Source organism: Aotus nancymaae, unplaced genomic scaffold (assembly GCF_030222135.1).
Source record: "Aotus nancymaae isolate 86718 unplaced genomic scaffold, 86718_ANA_hifiasm-v0.15.2.pri h1tg000051l, whole genome shotgun sequence".
Classification (NCBI taxonomy): Eukaryota; Metazoa; Chordata; class Mammalia; order Primates; family Aotidae; genus Aotus; species Aotus nancymaae.
The window spans coordinates 22,823,699-22,839,014 of record NW_026988465.1 but is presented as its reverse complement, the minus strand read 5'-3'; the positions used below and the strand labels follow the sequence as shown (position 1 = coordinate 22,839,014).

The 15,316-nt window shown below is 41.8% G+C and overlaps 3 protein-coding genes across 4 annotated transcripts in view; 2 read left to right on the top strand and 1 right to left on the bottom strand.

Annotated features, from left to right (window-relative positions):
• The first annotated feature begins 17 nt into the window (after positions 1–17).
• LOC105721505 (histone H2B type 1-C/E/F/G/I) lies at positions 18–7,001 on the top strand. Of its 2 annotated transcripts, none has more exons than XM_064363070.1 (2): positions 18–546; positions 5,406–5,424. In XM_064363070.1, exon 1 carries the CDS (start codon positions 157–159, stop codon positions 535–537), a length of 381 nt encoding a protein of 126 aa, XP_064219140.1. In that variant the 5' UTR covers positions 18–156; the 3' UTR covers positions 538–546; positions 5,406–5,424. The 2 variants fall into 2 exon arrangements, with proteins under 2 accessions (XP_064219140.1, XP_012314004.1); XM_012458581.3 differs by lacking the exon at positions 5,406–5,424 and adding an exon at positions 6,911–7,001 and having other exon boundaries at positions 22–546.
• Positions 7,002–11,054: 4,053 nt separating this feature from the next.
• Positions 11,055–11,681, top strand: H1-6 (H1.6 linker histone, cluster member). Its single transcript, XM_012458568.2, has one exon. It carries the CDS (start codon positions 11,055–11,057, stop codon positions 11,679–11,681), a length of 627 nt encoding a protein of 208 aa, XP_012313991.2.
• A 2,608-nt stretch (positions 11,682–14,289) lies between these two features.
• The window catches only part of LOC105721487 (histone H3.1), a 66,892-nt gene continuing 65,865 nt past the window's right edge, over positions 14,290–15,316 (bottom strand). Inside the window, exon 6 of the mRNA XM_012458561.2 lies at positions 14,290–14,630. Within this exon, the coding sequence (XP_012313984.1) occupies positions 14,315–14,630 (316 nt within the window). The 3' untranslated portion in view covers positions 14,290–14,314. The remainder of the gene's footprint in view (positions 14,631–15,316) is intronic.

Sequence of the window (15,316 nt, the reverse complement as noted above, 5' to 3'; positions counted from 1 at the left end):
TTTCATACCTTATTTGCATAGTTCGGCCCAAGGATGACAACTGTGCAGTTTGTCTTCCAATTAACTAAGAGGTGCTCTCCATCCCTCATTAGCATAAAAGCCCTATAAGTAGCAGAAATCAGCTCATTGCTTTCGACACGTTTCTGGTGTTTTAAGATGCCTGAGCCAGCGAAGTCCGCTCCCGCCCCGAAGAAAGGCTCCAAGAAGGCGGTGACCAAGGCGCAGAAGAAGGACGGCAAGAAGCGCAAGCGCAGCCGCAAGGAGAGCTACTCCGTGTACGTGTACAAGGTGCTGAAGCAGGTGCACCCCGACACCGGCATCTCCTCCAAGGCCATGGGCATCATGAACTCCTTCGTCAACGACATCTTCGAGCGCATCGCGGGCGAGGCTTCTCGCCTGGCGCATTACAACAAGCGCTCGACCATCACCTCCAGGGAGATCCAGACGGCCGTGCGCCTGCTGCTTCCCGGGGAGCTGGCCAAGCACGCCGTGTCGGAGGGCACTAAGGCCGTCACAAAGTACACCAGCTCCAAGTAAACTTACCAAGTAAGCGTCTTACCACCTAACCCCAAAGGCTCTTTTAAGAGCCACCCACCTAATCACTTAAGAGAGCTGTGGGCGGACGGTAAATTTTATTTGGCTGGGGAGGGGTATAGAAGGTACCGATTGCAGTGTGGGGTGGGGAGAAGCACTGCATCTTAGAGAGGGACAAAGGGGTCTGTACCCTGAAAAAGCCAACCGTTCAAAATGGGTTTGGGATCGGTTCGCTGCGCGTTAATTCAAAATGGTGACAAGCGGCCATTTTGCTGAACAGAGATCTCACACGTACTCCGTGTTCCCGGAAGAAACCTCAGCCTCGCGTAGGTTTGGGACCCAGCTGTCTCGCTGTTTACGACGCCAGCATCAATGGCTGTCTGAAAGTCAATTTCGCCACCGGGTTCTAGCCAATAGGCTGTGTCCTGCAGTCATTTTTTCACACTAGCCAATCGAGAGAAAGCTAGTTTGAGACCCATATTTACATAGCGGACCTGAGTGGGCACCTGGGCAGTCACTGTCTAAGGAAGGACCCCCCCACACACACACACCCAGTTTTCGTGGCGCACAACTTCGTAGTGTACCGAGGCTGTGTCTCCCGGGTTTCTTACTGCACCGGTAATAAGGTCTTTTAACCTAATACGTCTCAGTTTATTTGAATCCCAGTGCTTAGCCGTAAATAGTGTGTTGCCTGACTGGAATTTAAAATCTCCTTAGGGGGCTTGTAACCTGCACAAAAGGTTGAAAGTTGCTTTAGGGGAAGCCAACTCTAAGTGCTAGGTAAATGGACAAGCCTTCACTGAACATTGAACTGAAGGCGAGTAAGGACTAGGCGCTGAATGAGAGAATAAAGAGGAGACTCCATTAAACTTGGCATACACTGCGTCTCCTAGAGGACGTTCCCTTCCTAGACAACTGCAGGCCGCTTTATGGCCTGGGAAATTCCACATTTCCTTAAATATTTTACTCATGGTCTTTTCCAGGCAAAGATTTTAAGATGAAAGATTAGAAGTAGTTTACCTATCTGTTTTTATTCAAGTCTGGAACACATTTTTAACACCGAGAAGTGAAGTTTGCTTTCTCCATTAAAGACGCAATGGGCCGGGCGCGGTGGCTCACGCCTGTAATCCCAGCACTTTGGGAGGCTGAGGCGGGTGCATCACGAGATCAGGAGTTCGAGACCAGCCTGGCCAAGATGGTGAAACCCCTGTCTCTACTAAAAATATGAAAAGTAGTCGGGCGCAGTGGCGGACGCCTGTAATCCCAGCTACTCGGGAGGCTAAGGGAGGGTAATCGCTTGAACACGGGAGGCGGAGGTTGCAGTGAGCCAAAATCGGGCCACGGGCCACTGCACTCTACCTTGGGTGGCAGAGCAAGACTCCGTCTTATAAAAACAAAGAAACAAAAAAACCGACAATACTGAGAATATACAATAAATAAAAGTTATGTTACAGCAGATTTTTAAAAATTTAGATAAATATCAACTAATTTAGGTTACAGAGTCATTTAACATAAGGACTGTGTGATCATAAATCTGCAGTTTCTTTCACACCTGGAAAATAAACTAAGGCCAGTGTTTGGTGCCAGACAGGCCTTATAGTTGAACACTGCTGTAAGAAATCAAATTTCCAGAGTCTCTCACCAACTAAATTCTTCTATGCCTCTAACGGACCTGGTCAAAGCCTTATTTCCTTTCAGACTGACTTCTCTCCTACCTGCCGACAAACTAATCAGTGTAACCAAAATGTGCAAACAAAATTCAGTATTCCCAAACGGATTCCAAGTTCTTTCCTCGCCTTCTGCTCTTTCTCTTACATATGTTTTTGCCTTTGTTGGATGAAATAATTCTATTGCTTGTTCTGTCTTCCATACAAGAGCACAGAAAGCAAATCATTAACTCCTTGATCATTTATTTCTGAATTTTCCACCAAGACACTATATATATGAGTCACACAATAGGAAGCAACAGGAATGTGTGTCTTGGAAACATCTTATCCGGTCCTGGACCCTTTGAGTTTTCTGTTCACTTTCCTTTGGCTTTTGCATGCTGAAGGTTAACCACATTTGTTTCTTGTTTTTGTTATTCTGATTGTATTTGGCTGATTGGTTGCCTATTGGTAGCAGTGGTGGAATTTCAATTATGGTTTTCTGGTCACATCATTAAGTGATTAGTCAGTGGTGAGGACAGGAAATCTGGTTTATTTATTAATATTTTTTGAAGTGTTGGCATTGTAAGATGTTGATATTCTCTGTGAGAACACAGGGTTAGAGAGTTGGTGTTTTTCTTTCTGGCTTTTGATGGGATCCACTGTTTGATGTTTTATGCTTGCATACCTATTTCCACCTTCCAAAACTCTTTTTTGAGTCCAAATAGTTGTCAGTGTCTGCAAAACCAGCATTCCTGTGTTAAGATTATATGAATATTAAATGGCTGCCCTTTTGTAACTTTTGGCTTTAAAAAGGACTCCTTTTAAAGTCTGGGACTAACAAGAGACAGAAAGGCAATCAAGGAAACCAAATACCTGGTCTCAGTAATCGCTATGCAAAAGACTCGAAAGCTCATGATTAATATTTAGTAATATCAAATTATTGTCTCTTTGGGTACTTTAAGTAAGGGTAGAGAATAGAAGAAACATGTTATAAATTGGACTGAGTCAGGAAAAAAGAGTGCTTTCAATACCTGAATAAAACAAAGACTTAATATTTTCTAAACTTGAATGAGTTTACCAAAAAGATATAACACTGGAAACTAGAATTTTCTACTAAACTGAGAATCAGAATTATAGTCTCAGCAATGGTGCCACCTGAGGGACCGCTGATCTTAATTACATGCGTTTATTTCTTTAACTATCAACATGTTAGATAGATAACCTATGGCTCTGTTTTTACCTACTTTAAATTCGGTTCTATTCACACAGTTAGCTTTCCTAATTTGTAATAATATTGAGACTGTCTTTTTTTTTCTTTTGAGACAGAGCTCTGCTCTGTCACCCAGACTAGAGTACAGTGGCACCATCTTGGCTTATTGAAGCCTCTGCCTCCCAGGTTCAAGTGATTCTCCTGCCTCAGTCTCCCGAGTAGCTGATATTACAGGCTCACCATCACACCCGGTTAATTTTTTTATTCTTAGAAGAGATGGGGTTTTGCCATGTTGGCCAGGCTGGTCTGGAACTCCTGACCTGAAATAATCCACCTTGGCTTCCCAAGTGATGGGATTACAGGGGTGAGCCATCATGCCGGCAAAGACTGTTTTATTTTATGACTATAAATAATTGTGAGATTATCCTCCTCATCAGGGGATTAATAAGCTATAATGTAATCTTAAATTTTAGTTGGCTTTTTTTTTAAATCGGGCTGACTATATATAGCTTGTTTTTTTTTTTTAAATCAAGTTGGCTTTTAATAAGAATTAAAATACATCAATTTAAATAAAAACTCGTTTGTCTAAAAAACAATCAAAAATTTTCCTTGTGCTTTAAATGTGCTACCTCTTTAAATAGTAACTCAGAAAAAAAAACAGTTTAACTGAGTTTCATTAGTGGTCTTATTTAAACAGGTGAAAGTATTTTGTAAAAAAAAAAAAAGTACTCCACTATTTTTAAATAACTTAAAAATGTTAATACCTAGTATGCTCTTTTATAGAGAAAAACATCATATAATATTTCTAATCAAGATGATCTTTTGGACAAAGTGTCTGGCTTAATAATTACATTTTAAAGGTGGCTTTTTCTTCTTAATGTAAAAATAATGTTAGCCTAACATTATAGTTTACACAAGTCTAGGGTTCATTTTCTAAAAACAAAAACTAATTTAATTTGAATTTACTAAATTTCTTCCACTAGGTTTACTGGTTAGATGAGTTAACATCACTTGATTTATAATTTTAAAATTCTAAATTATTAATTGAACCAAATTAAATCATAATAGATAATGTCATTTTTTAAAATGGAATTAAATTTTATGTTACAAATTATAAGGATTCAATGTGTGAGCTTAAGTACTGAATTCACAATGTATGATAATTTTAAGAATTTAAGTGAACATTATTAAATTGAGTACATTAATGCTTAATCTTTGGATACCTGCACAATTTCTAAATTAGAGGGTACAAAATGCAAATCCCCAAAAACAGTTTACTTTATGCAAATAACATATTTTTACACAGTTTAGAATAACCATTGATTAACAGATGAGAGAGCATACGATTGCCTTAGAAAAGATACTCTCGCTTTTGCCACTTTAGATTTGTAAAAGGAGTATGAACTGTCTACGTGTGGGCCCAGAGGACCATGCAGGTTTTGGATGACTACCTCTGTTTTCTTCATGCCTATGAGGGAGCACAATTGCCTGCTTTGTTTAAGGGCTGTTGTTAATCCAAACAGCTCTGACTATCAAGTACTATAGCTAAGGAGAAACGTAAGGAAGCATTCAAGATAATAATGACTACCTAGAGCCTTTACTTATTTATAAAGTTGTTACTGGCTGGGTGAGGTGGCTCATACCTATAATTCCAGCAGTTTTGGTAGGCGGAGGCAGGCGGATCAGGAGGTCAGGAGATGTAGATCATTCTGGCCAACATGTTAAAACCCTGTCTCTACTGAAATCCACAAAATTATCCGGGCATGGTAGTGCGCGACTGTAGTCCCAGCTACTCGGGAGACTGAGGCAGGGGAATTGCTTGAATCCTGGAGGTTGAGGTTGCAGTGAGCCGAGATCCTGCCACTGCACTCAAGTCTGGTGATAGAGCAAGACTCAGTCTCGAAAAAAAAAAAAAAAAAGTTGTTACTATTTGTTAATGTAGCAAATTCAATTTACTATGGGTCATCACTCTAAAATAATATTTTATTTTATCAATCTTTTTTTTTCTTTAGTACCATTGTCACAGCCTTCATCATGGGTATGTGCTGTGATGGTGTAAGGTGAGTATGGGCACGTGGAAGGAGAGCTGTGGTTTCATCCAGCACAGTCCTTAAACTTGGTGCCACTTTAACAGTGTTTAAGAGAACAGAAAGCATTGTGATTACTAAGACTGCTGCATTTGAACCAACAGTGAAACTACTAAATACACTGTTGGAATATCAGAGGTCATACCTCGTCCGCAGGAAGGCCAAAGATTTGTGGAGAACATTCCCCTCATCAGCTAAACAGAGAGGACTGCCAAGTACTGCCTCTGCTGTGCCCACCCAACTACCATCAGGCAATGCTTCTAAGCAGATCTTTTTTTTTTTTTTTTTAACCCTCTGGGTTTCTGGGATAGTAGATTTTTCTTAAAACCTACCCAAATGTGACTCTGACTACTCTTGTGCAAAAGATGTACCAAAAGCCTCTTTGTTAAGTGAAACGATGGCCCTGTGTTATAGGTGTCAAGTGTGAGTCACAATTACAAACCCCTGAATTAGTCAAATGTGTGAACATCTGTCACAGAAACCCATATCTCTCTGCCAGACAAATGTGTCAGTCCACAGGTATGAAATGGGATTCCCTATTAAGCAAACCCTGAATTCATTTTTCCTCACTGGATTTAGATATGTAAAAAGCATAAAATAAGTTTTGCTTTTATTTGTCAAGAGGAAGGGGAAAATGCATTTTATAGTACTCCCAAGAAATGGACCTAGGTGTTTATTTGGGCACTTTTCTATTAGATACATTTCATTTGACTTCATTCATTTTGAAGGAAGGTGGAGGTGGGGGAGATGGGTGATGTTCTCTACCAGCAGTGCAGAGGGATGAGCCTGTGAGAGAAGGGAGGCTTCTAGAAACTGTTACAACTACCCATATGGGAATTGCCACCATGAATTCTTCAACCTGTCATTCAGTGACCTTCCATATCCCTCACTGGCAGTTCCACGGGGCTCACCATCAAGCAGATGTTCCCATCTTAGACAGTCCTCACTGCCTGGCCTTTGTCACTATGTCTTCTTTATGAAAAACACTAATTCTTTATCCTCACCGGAAAAATTCTTATCCTTCAAAGTTAGATCAAATGGAACCTCTAGGACACTAACTAGGTTACATTCATCCTTTAAGAGCATACAAAGATTCCAGGGCTAGAGGGTGCGGGTTTACCGCACAGGCTTACTATCTAACAGCTGCGCTACCTGGGAAACTCAACCCCTCTGTGCCTTAATTTCCTCATCTATAACACAGGGAGAATGACAGTAGATAACTCAAAAGGTTGTTGTAACAACTAAATGCATTGGTATCTATTATGTAAAGTTCTCAAAATACTACCTGGAACAGAGCAAACACCCAATGAACTTAAGCCATCATCATTAAATTGTTCTCAGAATCAAATACAATATTTCGTATCTGATAAATTACAGACGTGAATCAATCACTACAGACGTGAATCAATCATTCTCTCTCTTTTCTCTAGAAGAAGACAACAGCCTTTAGAAATATCTTCCAACACTCATCACTGCTGGAAACTGTTTCATCTTGCAAATAAACCAATGAAAATGAGTGATCCTAGAAGAATATAAACAGAGGTATTTTGAACAATCAAGGAAGGACCAATAAGAAAAATTAGCTTGGACCTGGCTAAGAAAAATCAGCTTGTGTTTTTCTAGGTATAAAACTATTAAACTATTCTTCATAGAAATTTATCAAATGAAAAACATAAAGACAAAATAAAAATGACTCCTAGTGTCATCTATTCTTTTTTTATGTATATCATATATATTCATATTCATATATACATATATCATGTATCATGTATGTAAAATAATTTTAGGTGTCATGCTGTGTATATGTTTAGATAATAAATATGCTTATAAACAGTTTTTATGGATGTATAATTTATGGGTATATTGATACTTATGTAATTAGTTCTTCAGTATTGACTATTTCAATTAATTCCCATTTCTATGCATTATAGATTATACAGCTCACACACCTTTGTGCATAAATCTTTGTTCAAATATTATTTCCTAAGAATAGACTTCATGGAGTGTAAATACTAAATCAAAAGTGAAAAACATTTTCTAAGGTTCTTAACATACACATTGCCAAATTGCCATTCAGGATCATGCCAATTTATATTCCCAACATAATATGGAAATTCCTGTTTTATAGCACTCATATTTACAATAAATTTTAAAAGCACTGTTGACCTAATAGGCCCCCCAAAAATTTGAAATTTCATTTCCTTATTTTAATGACTTTACTAGTGAGGGCCATTTTTCCCAATTTTTTAATTAGCCATGACCCTATAAGAAATAATTATTTGTTTTTATGGAAACTTTTTAGCTATCTAATTCAAAATATGCATCATTTTTTTTTTCTGGGTCTTAAATTATGGAATCTAACAATTTTCTAGATTCTCTAATCTTGTGTTGGTTTTAGCAATGGAATCTGTCAACTTGTAAATGTTAGGATCAACCTGATCCACAATCTGACCCCTACTCACTAACATTTAATGGTACAAACACTGAGAAATTATCAAAGGTCAGAGAAGCCAAACAGATGTAAAAACGTACAGGTGCTCAGAAAGATGCACCTGTAATCTCTCTAAAGAAAAATATCTTCCAAACTGAGTGACATGGTACTTTAGTGAGTTGTGAAATCAAACTCATGATTTCCAACCCAGTGTTCTTTTGGAAATGAACTAGTTTACAATAGAATATGTTGAAGTGCTGGCGCTCAGGATAGTACTGTTTTCTGAAAATAAATGAAATAAAAAATATATATTTTTTTTAATTTAGGCATTTGTCTAAATAAAGACATCCTCTGCAGTCTTTTGACAATTCCATTTTTTTTTGAAACAGGGTCTCACTCTGTTGCCCAGGCTGAAGTGCAGTGGCACAATCATGGTTCACTGCAGCCTTAACCTCCTGGGCCCAAGTGATTCTCCCACCTCAGCCTTTTGAGTAGGTGGGAACACAGGTACATGCCCCCATACCCAGCTAATTATTTAAATTTTTTGTAGAGACCCTGTTTTGCTATGTTGCCTAGGTTGGCCTTGAACTCCAGGGCTGTAGTGATTGACTAGCCTCAACCTTCCAAATTGCTGGGGTTATAGGCTTGAGCCACCTTACCTGGTCTGTTTTTTGAATTTTTTGCTTCAGGTGTTTGTGCATATGTGTGTGTGTATGGGTATAACACAGAGAGAGAGATTTTTCTGTCATTTTGCAATTAGAAGTTTGCAGTCTTATCTTTTGGCTTTTGCTTCAGAAATATTTCAAATGTAGACTCTCTCCTTTAACACACTGTCTCCTTAGGCAAGGTCTTTGCCATTTTTCTGAAACTACTGCAACAGACTCCCAACCTCTGACTGTGGGCCCTTCTCAATAATGATTGTTTCTGCAATAAATCTAAACCCAAGACAACTACAACAATACAACAAATTATTTGCTTAAACATTTCCAATGGTGGCCGGGCATGGGGGCTCTCACCTGTAATCTCAGCGCTTTGGAGGCAGAGGTGGGTGGATCACCTGAGGTTGGGAGTTTGAGACCAGCCTGGCCAACATGGTGAAACCCCATCTCTACTAAAAATACAAAAACTATTAGCCGGGTGTGGTGATAGGCACCTATAATCCCAGCTACTCGGGAGGCTGAGGCAGGAGAATCACCTGAATCTGGGAGGCAGAGGTTGCACTGAGCCAAGATGGCACCATTGCACTCCAGCCTGGACAATAAGAGTAAAACTCCATCTCAAAAAACAAAACAAAAAAAAACTTGCAATGTCTACCAAAATCACACTAGTATTTGTGGATCTTCACAAAACGGCCCTTACGGAGTTTTCCTTTTTCCTTTGTTGAGACCCTGTGCTATGAGCACACTTAACTCCATCAGCGTCACAGAAAGGACTTGCCCTTTGAGAGCAATCTCTTATCTCCAGACCTCTCACAAAGACCAGTTCCAGTACAAGCTCAGGGGAGCATACTTGACATTATTTCAATAACCATTTTCCCACAGCTCTGCAGCCAAATCTGCCAGCTGAGATAATTAATTAAGTAAATAATTCATAGATGGGTCTCACTTGTTGCCCAGGCTGGAATGCAATAGCTGCAACCTCAAACTTGTGGGCTCTAAGTGATCCTCTTCAGTCTGCCCTGTAGCTGGGACTGTAGGTATATGGCACCACACTATACCCAGCTATTTTTTTTTTTTTTTGAGACCAGGCCAGCCTAGTCTTGAACTCCTAGCCTCCAGCAGTCCTCTGACCTCAGCTTTTTAAAGCGCTGGGATTACAGGCATGAACCACTGCCGAATAAACCAGCCCAGTCCTGTTAGACATGAGGTCTGTAGTTTCCAGTCGGTTCTTGAGTCTAGGATTCCTACATCATGTTCTTCTGGTTTTGTTTGTTTGTTTTGAGACAGTCTTGCTCTGTTGCCAGGCTGGAGTGCAGTGGCCTGATATCTGCTCACTGCAACCTCTGCCTCCCGGGTTCAAGTGATTCTCCTGCCTTAGCCTCCAGAGTAGCTGGGATTACAGGCACGTGCCACCACACCCAGCTAATATTTGTATTTTTAGTAGAGACAGGGTTTCACCATGTTGGCCAGGATGGGCTGAATCTCTTGACCTCGTGATCCGCTCGTCTCGGCCTCACAAAGTGCTGGGATTACAGGTGAGAGCCACCGCACCCGCCCCTCTACCTCACGTTTTGAGGTAGGTGGGACCACAGGTACGTGCCACCACACCCAGCTAATTTTTTATAGTGAACGTTTTATAGGTAATTTGGGGGAGGGACTATGTCTGTTTATCTTGGGAGGTAGGAACCGGCAGGGAGATGGAGGGGAATTGAATTAATGAAACCAGAAGCAAACCTCAGTTGAGGACACCAGTCATGAGAATGGCCGGATTTTGGCCAATGTGACATAATGTGTGAGATCTTGATATAACCCCATCCTTGAGAGTCTTCTCTAAAGCTACAGGGACTTGGGAGCATCTTTAATCACAGACAACCCATGTTCCTGCGGATTATGGTTTATTAGATTGCACTTGCCTAAATAAAGACATCCTCTGCAGTCTTTGACAATTCTATAAGCATCTTCTGGGTCCGCAGTTAGACAGCTAAGAGGTCTGTGTTACTTCCTTCACATATATAAATAATTTTAAGTAAAAATCATGACGTGAATAATTTATTTCTTCTATCGATTTGAAGCTATCCATTTGGAAGATCATTCTGAAGAAATGAAATAAGTCTTCTGCCGAAAATTACTTATCAATTTACAAGGAAAGGGGGAAGTTTTGTTCTTCTCCTTAAATTTGACTGAAAATTGAGGGCTTTCTCAAATAGTTTTGGCAACCAGGGTCATTTTTCATTAAAAAGCGAAAAGTCATGTGAAATATGAATTTCCCCAGATCATTTAGTACGACACTCTGGGAGATCCTGTACAGAGGGGGTTTGTTATAGTCAACTTCTCTGGGTAAAACTAACACAAATGCTTCTCCTCCGAGGGACGGGGGCGGTGCCTAGGCGATGCACCAATCACAGCGCGCCCTGCCCTATATAAGGCCCGGAGGCCCCCTAGCGTTTTACGCTCCGGGGGTTACTACTTAGTGGCTTTGCTGTTATGTCTGAAACCGTATCTGCAGCTCCTGCCTGTTCTGTTCTAGCAGTTATGGAGACGTCTCTAGCCAAGAAGCGAGGGAAAAGGTCTGCTGCCTTGACGGTTGCAAGTCGCAAAGCGCCTAACCTCTCTGCGTCCAAGTTGATCACCGAGGCCCTTTCAATGTCAGAGGAAAGAGTAGGTATGTCACTGGTTGCGCTCAAGAGGTCATTGGCCGCTGCTGGCTACGACGTGGAGAAGAATAACAGCCGTATTAAACTGTCCCTCAAAAGCTTAGTGAACAAGGGAATCCTGGTGCAAACCAGGGGTACTGGTGCTTCCGGTTCCTTTAAGCTCGGTAAGAAGGTCGCTCCTACATCTATCAGGAGTAAGGCCAAAAAGTCTGCTTCTGCTAAGACCAGGAAGCTGGTTTTATCCAGGGATCCCAAGTCGCCAAAGACTGCTAAAACCAGTAAGCGAATCAAGAAGCCGAGGGCGACAGCTCCTAGAAAGGCTGTTAGAAACAGGGGAAAGCCTAAAGGAGTCAAGGGTAAGCAACAGCCGAAGAGCCCAGTGAATGCAAGGGCTGCAAAGCCAAAACTGACCCCACAACGTAAAACTAATATTAGAAAGGCCACATCTAAGAAGTAAAGAGCTTTTCAGGAAGCCGATTGAGAAAGAACCCAAAGGCTCTTTTAAGAGCCGCCTACATTATTTTAAGATGGCGTAACACTTAAGTTTTTAAGTTGTGATGGGCTGAGATGGAAAGTCTTGAGGTGGGAGAATTATTTCAGGCCAGACTTCGAGACCAGCCTGGGCAACACAGACCATCTATACCAGGGGTCCCCATGTCCCGGGCCACAGACCAGTACCAGTCCCTGTCCGTGGCTCGTCACGAAATGACCGCACAGCAGGAGGTGAGGGGTGAACGAGCATTATTCTGAGCTCCGCCACCTGTCGGGTTAGCAGCAGCATTAGATTCTCATAAGCGCAAACTATTCTGAACGGCACATGCAAGGGATCCAGGTTGCAGGTTCCTTGTGACAACCTCATGCCTGATCTGAGGTGGAACAGTTTTAGTCTGGAAATCACCGCCCCCAGCCCCTGCACTTTCTGGTCTGTGGTATAATTGTCCTAGACGAAACCAGTTCCTGGTGCCAAAAATGTTGGAGACTGCTGGTTTCACAAGAGTAAATTAGCTGAGCGTGGTTGGCACGCTCCTTTAGACCCTGTAACTCCGGAGGCTGAGAAGGGAAAATCACTTGAGCCCAGGAATTTGAGGATACAGTGAGCCGTGATCGTGCTACTTAACTCCAGCCTGGGTGACAGCAAATGAGACCTTGTCCAAAACTTAAAAAGTTAAAGAAAAAGGGCTTCTTGTCGGAGACGTGGTGTATACCTAAAGGTCCAAGAATTGAACAGTCTGATGTCCAATCCTGAAAAGCTTGATGGTGCACTCTATAGAGTAGGCTTTTACATATAAGAGCATCTAAGTTCTGAAAATGCCATTGTTTGCTGAGGAAGGGAGTGGAGAGCAATTCGGTATCCAAACAATGATATGCTGATTTTTTTTTTTTTTTTTTTTTTTGAGACGGAGTTTCACTCTTTGTTACCCAGGCTGGGGTGCAATGGCGCGATCTCGGCTCACCGCAACCTCTGCCTCCTCGGTTCAAGCAATTCTCCTGCCTCAGCCTCCCGAGTAGCTGAGATTACAGGCGTGCGCCACCATGCCCAGCTAATTTTTTGTATTTTAAGTAGAGACGGGGTTTCACCATGTTGACCAGGATGGTCTCGATCTCTTGACCTCGTGACCCACCCGCCTCGGCCTCCCAAAGTGCTGGGATTACAGGTGTGAGCCACCGAGCCCGGCCAATTTTTTTTTTTTTTTACACAAGTACTACATTCTAGTCTTTTCCTGTGGTGTCATTGTAACTATTGGTTCTTAATGTGTCCACCGACTTCAAGGGATCAATAAATAAGAATCAAGTTCTCCCAGAATATGGATTCAGAAGTACTACTGTTATTAGATATTTGATATATATCAACAAAAACACACATTACTGTCAAGTGGTTTGATCGTTATTTTAATATTATTGGCAAAACAATTGTAACCCTATGAATTACTTTAAGTATTTTCTTTATGAAGAGTCTGTAGGTTTCATCAGACTGCCAGAGCATTGTTCAGTCTGAAAAATTTTAAGAATCCAAAGCTTCATGGAAATGTTGGAGGCTGCCCAGTTAGGATCTGAATTCAACCTTCCTAAACCACAAAATTCTTCTAACTCTCGGGGTCTGAGCTAAAGTATCTTAGCTCACTTGCCTGACATAGCAGAGAGCTCTTTTGTCTAAATGCTGTGCCCAGCAGTGGACTGTCCCTAGATTCTCATCACAGACAGTGAGGATGAACAACTAACCTCTCCCTGCAGTTGGCCAGTCTCTCAACAATATGGGAATCCCTCTGGATGACTTCCTGCACCTTTGCTCCTCTGGCCTTCTAGTGCTTGGCATACATAAGGTTAAAAACAGTTAACCAGCTATGGTTCTTCCTCCAGTTCTGGGGACTATTAGACCACTTAGTTTTGGCCAACAGGACAATGGCCATAGAACCCAATCCTCCTGCAAATGAGAGCTTGTCCCTAAAGATGCTAGCCAAAGGGTGTTAACCTGTTCAACACGTGCCTCCAGCCACCGGGTTAAGTCCGAAGTATCATTCTTAGAATGCTTTCAAATGCATGCCTTTTGAGAGGGAGTCTCTGTCGCCCAGGCTGCAGCATAGTCGCTGCGATCTCGGCTCATTGCAACCTCTTCCTTCTGGGTTCAAGTGATTCTTCTGTCTCAGCCTCCCGAGTAGCTGGGATTAGAGACCCAGGCCACCATGCCCAGCTTTTCTGTTTTTGATAGAGATGGGGTTTCACCAAGTTGGCCAGGCTGGTCTAATTCCTGACCAAGTGATCCACCCGAATTAGCGTCTCTAAGTGCTGGGATTACAGGCATGAGACACAGCACACGAAAAAATTCTTTAGTGGAACCAATTACTGTTATTAGAGATTACCTGTCTAGACCTACTTTTTGCTTAAAAAGTGCTTGTCAAAATGTGCAGTCAGGTAAATAGACACAATACCAAATAAAACCTAATAAGCCCGTCAGCAGTCTTATGTAGGATGGCGCAGTGCACTCTGCTATCCAGACTTAAACGTTTTTGCAACGTATTTCAGCTCTTTTAAGTGACTTTGTGGGCGGCCCTGAAAAGGGCCTTTTTTGTTTAAAGTTTCCTGGAGACCGTCTCAGCCGCCGAAACCATAGAGAGTGCGCCCCTGACGTTTTAGAGCATATACGACATCCATGGCAGTGACAGTCTTGCGTTTCGCGTGCTCCGTGTAAGTGACAGCATCTCGAATAACGTTTTCCAAGAAAACCTTAAGCACACCTCGAGTCTCCTCATAGATGAGACCAGATATGCGCTTGACGCCACCGCGCCGCGCCAAACGGCGAATAGCCGGCTTTGTGATGCCCTGGATGTTGTCCCGAAGAACCTTACGATGGCGCTTAGCGCCACCCTTCCCCAAACCTTTACCGCCTTTGCCGCGACCAGACATGATTCTTATCGCAATGGAAAACCTGAACTGACCCAGTCCCTTAAATACAAACTCGGCGGACCTGATTGAAAACAACGAGTTGGCGCGGATTTTTTTCAAATTAGGTTACAGAGTGGGTGGAGCAAGAAAACTATTTCATTACGAGTTCATTGTTTTGATTGGCCAGTGAGACTTCGCTCTTCGTGGGAGGGGAAGGGTGTCACCAAGTTGAATGCACTGTATTCCTGTCAGCCTAATGACGCTAAACACAGCTCTATTCCACGTTTATTTTTATTTCCACGTAGTAACTAATAAATTAGGGACTAGTTTATTGGGGAAAGTACAAATAATGTTTAAAGGAGGTCAGATTTATAGGTCAAGGGACTTACCCTCTCAATCATTTTAATATTTTTATTTAAACGGTGACATTTTGATGGCCTTCTCTGTACTGAACAAAGTATAAGTTTAGTTATGAAGTTTCGCTCCTAAAGACCCGAGGTTTGGGAGGGCAAAAATGTAGCCAAAATAATTGCAAATTAAAACCTCATAAGTGCAAACTTCCTCCTCTTCACCTTCCCTATCTAGATTCAAATATTTATTGAATGGCTCATTTTTTAGCAAAAGTCTGTGAGAGAGGCAGGGAACATAAACATAAGTCTGGATAATGTTTTCTCTGGACACTCTTCCTGGCCTGCTGCGCCTCTCTGCTAT

What these genes read in the sequence shown, in the direction of transcription:
- LOC105721505 (XM_012458581.3), top strand. Translation starts at nt 157, where the DNA reads ATGCCTGAGCCAGCGAAGTCCGCTCCCGCCCCGAAGAAAGGCTCCAAG.
- H1-6 (XM_012458568.2), top strand. Translation starts at nt 11,055, where the DNA reads ATGTCTGAAACCGTATCTGCAGCTCCTGCCTGTTCTGTTCTAGCAGTT.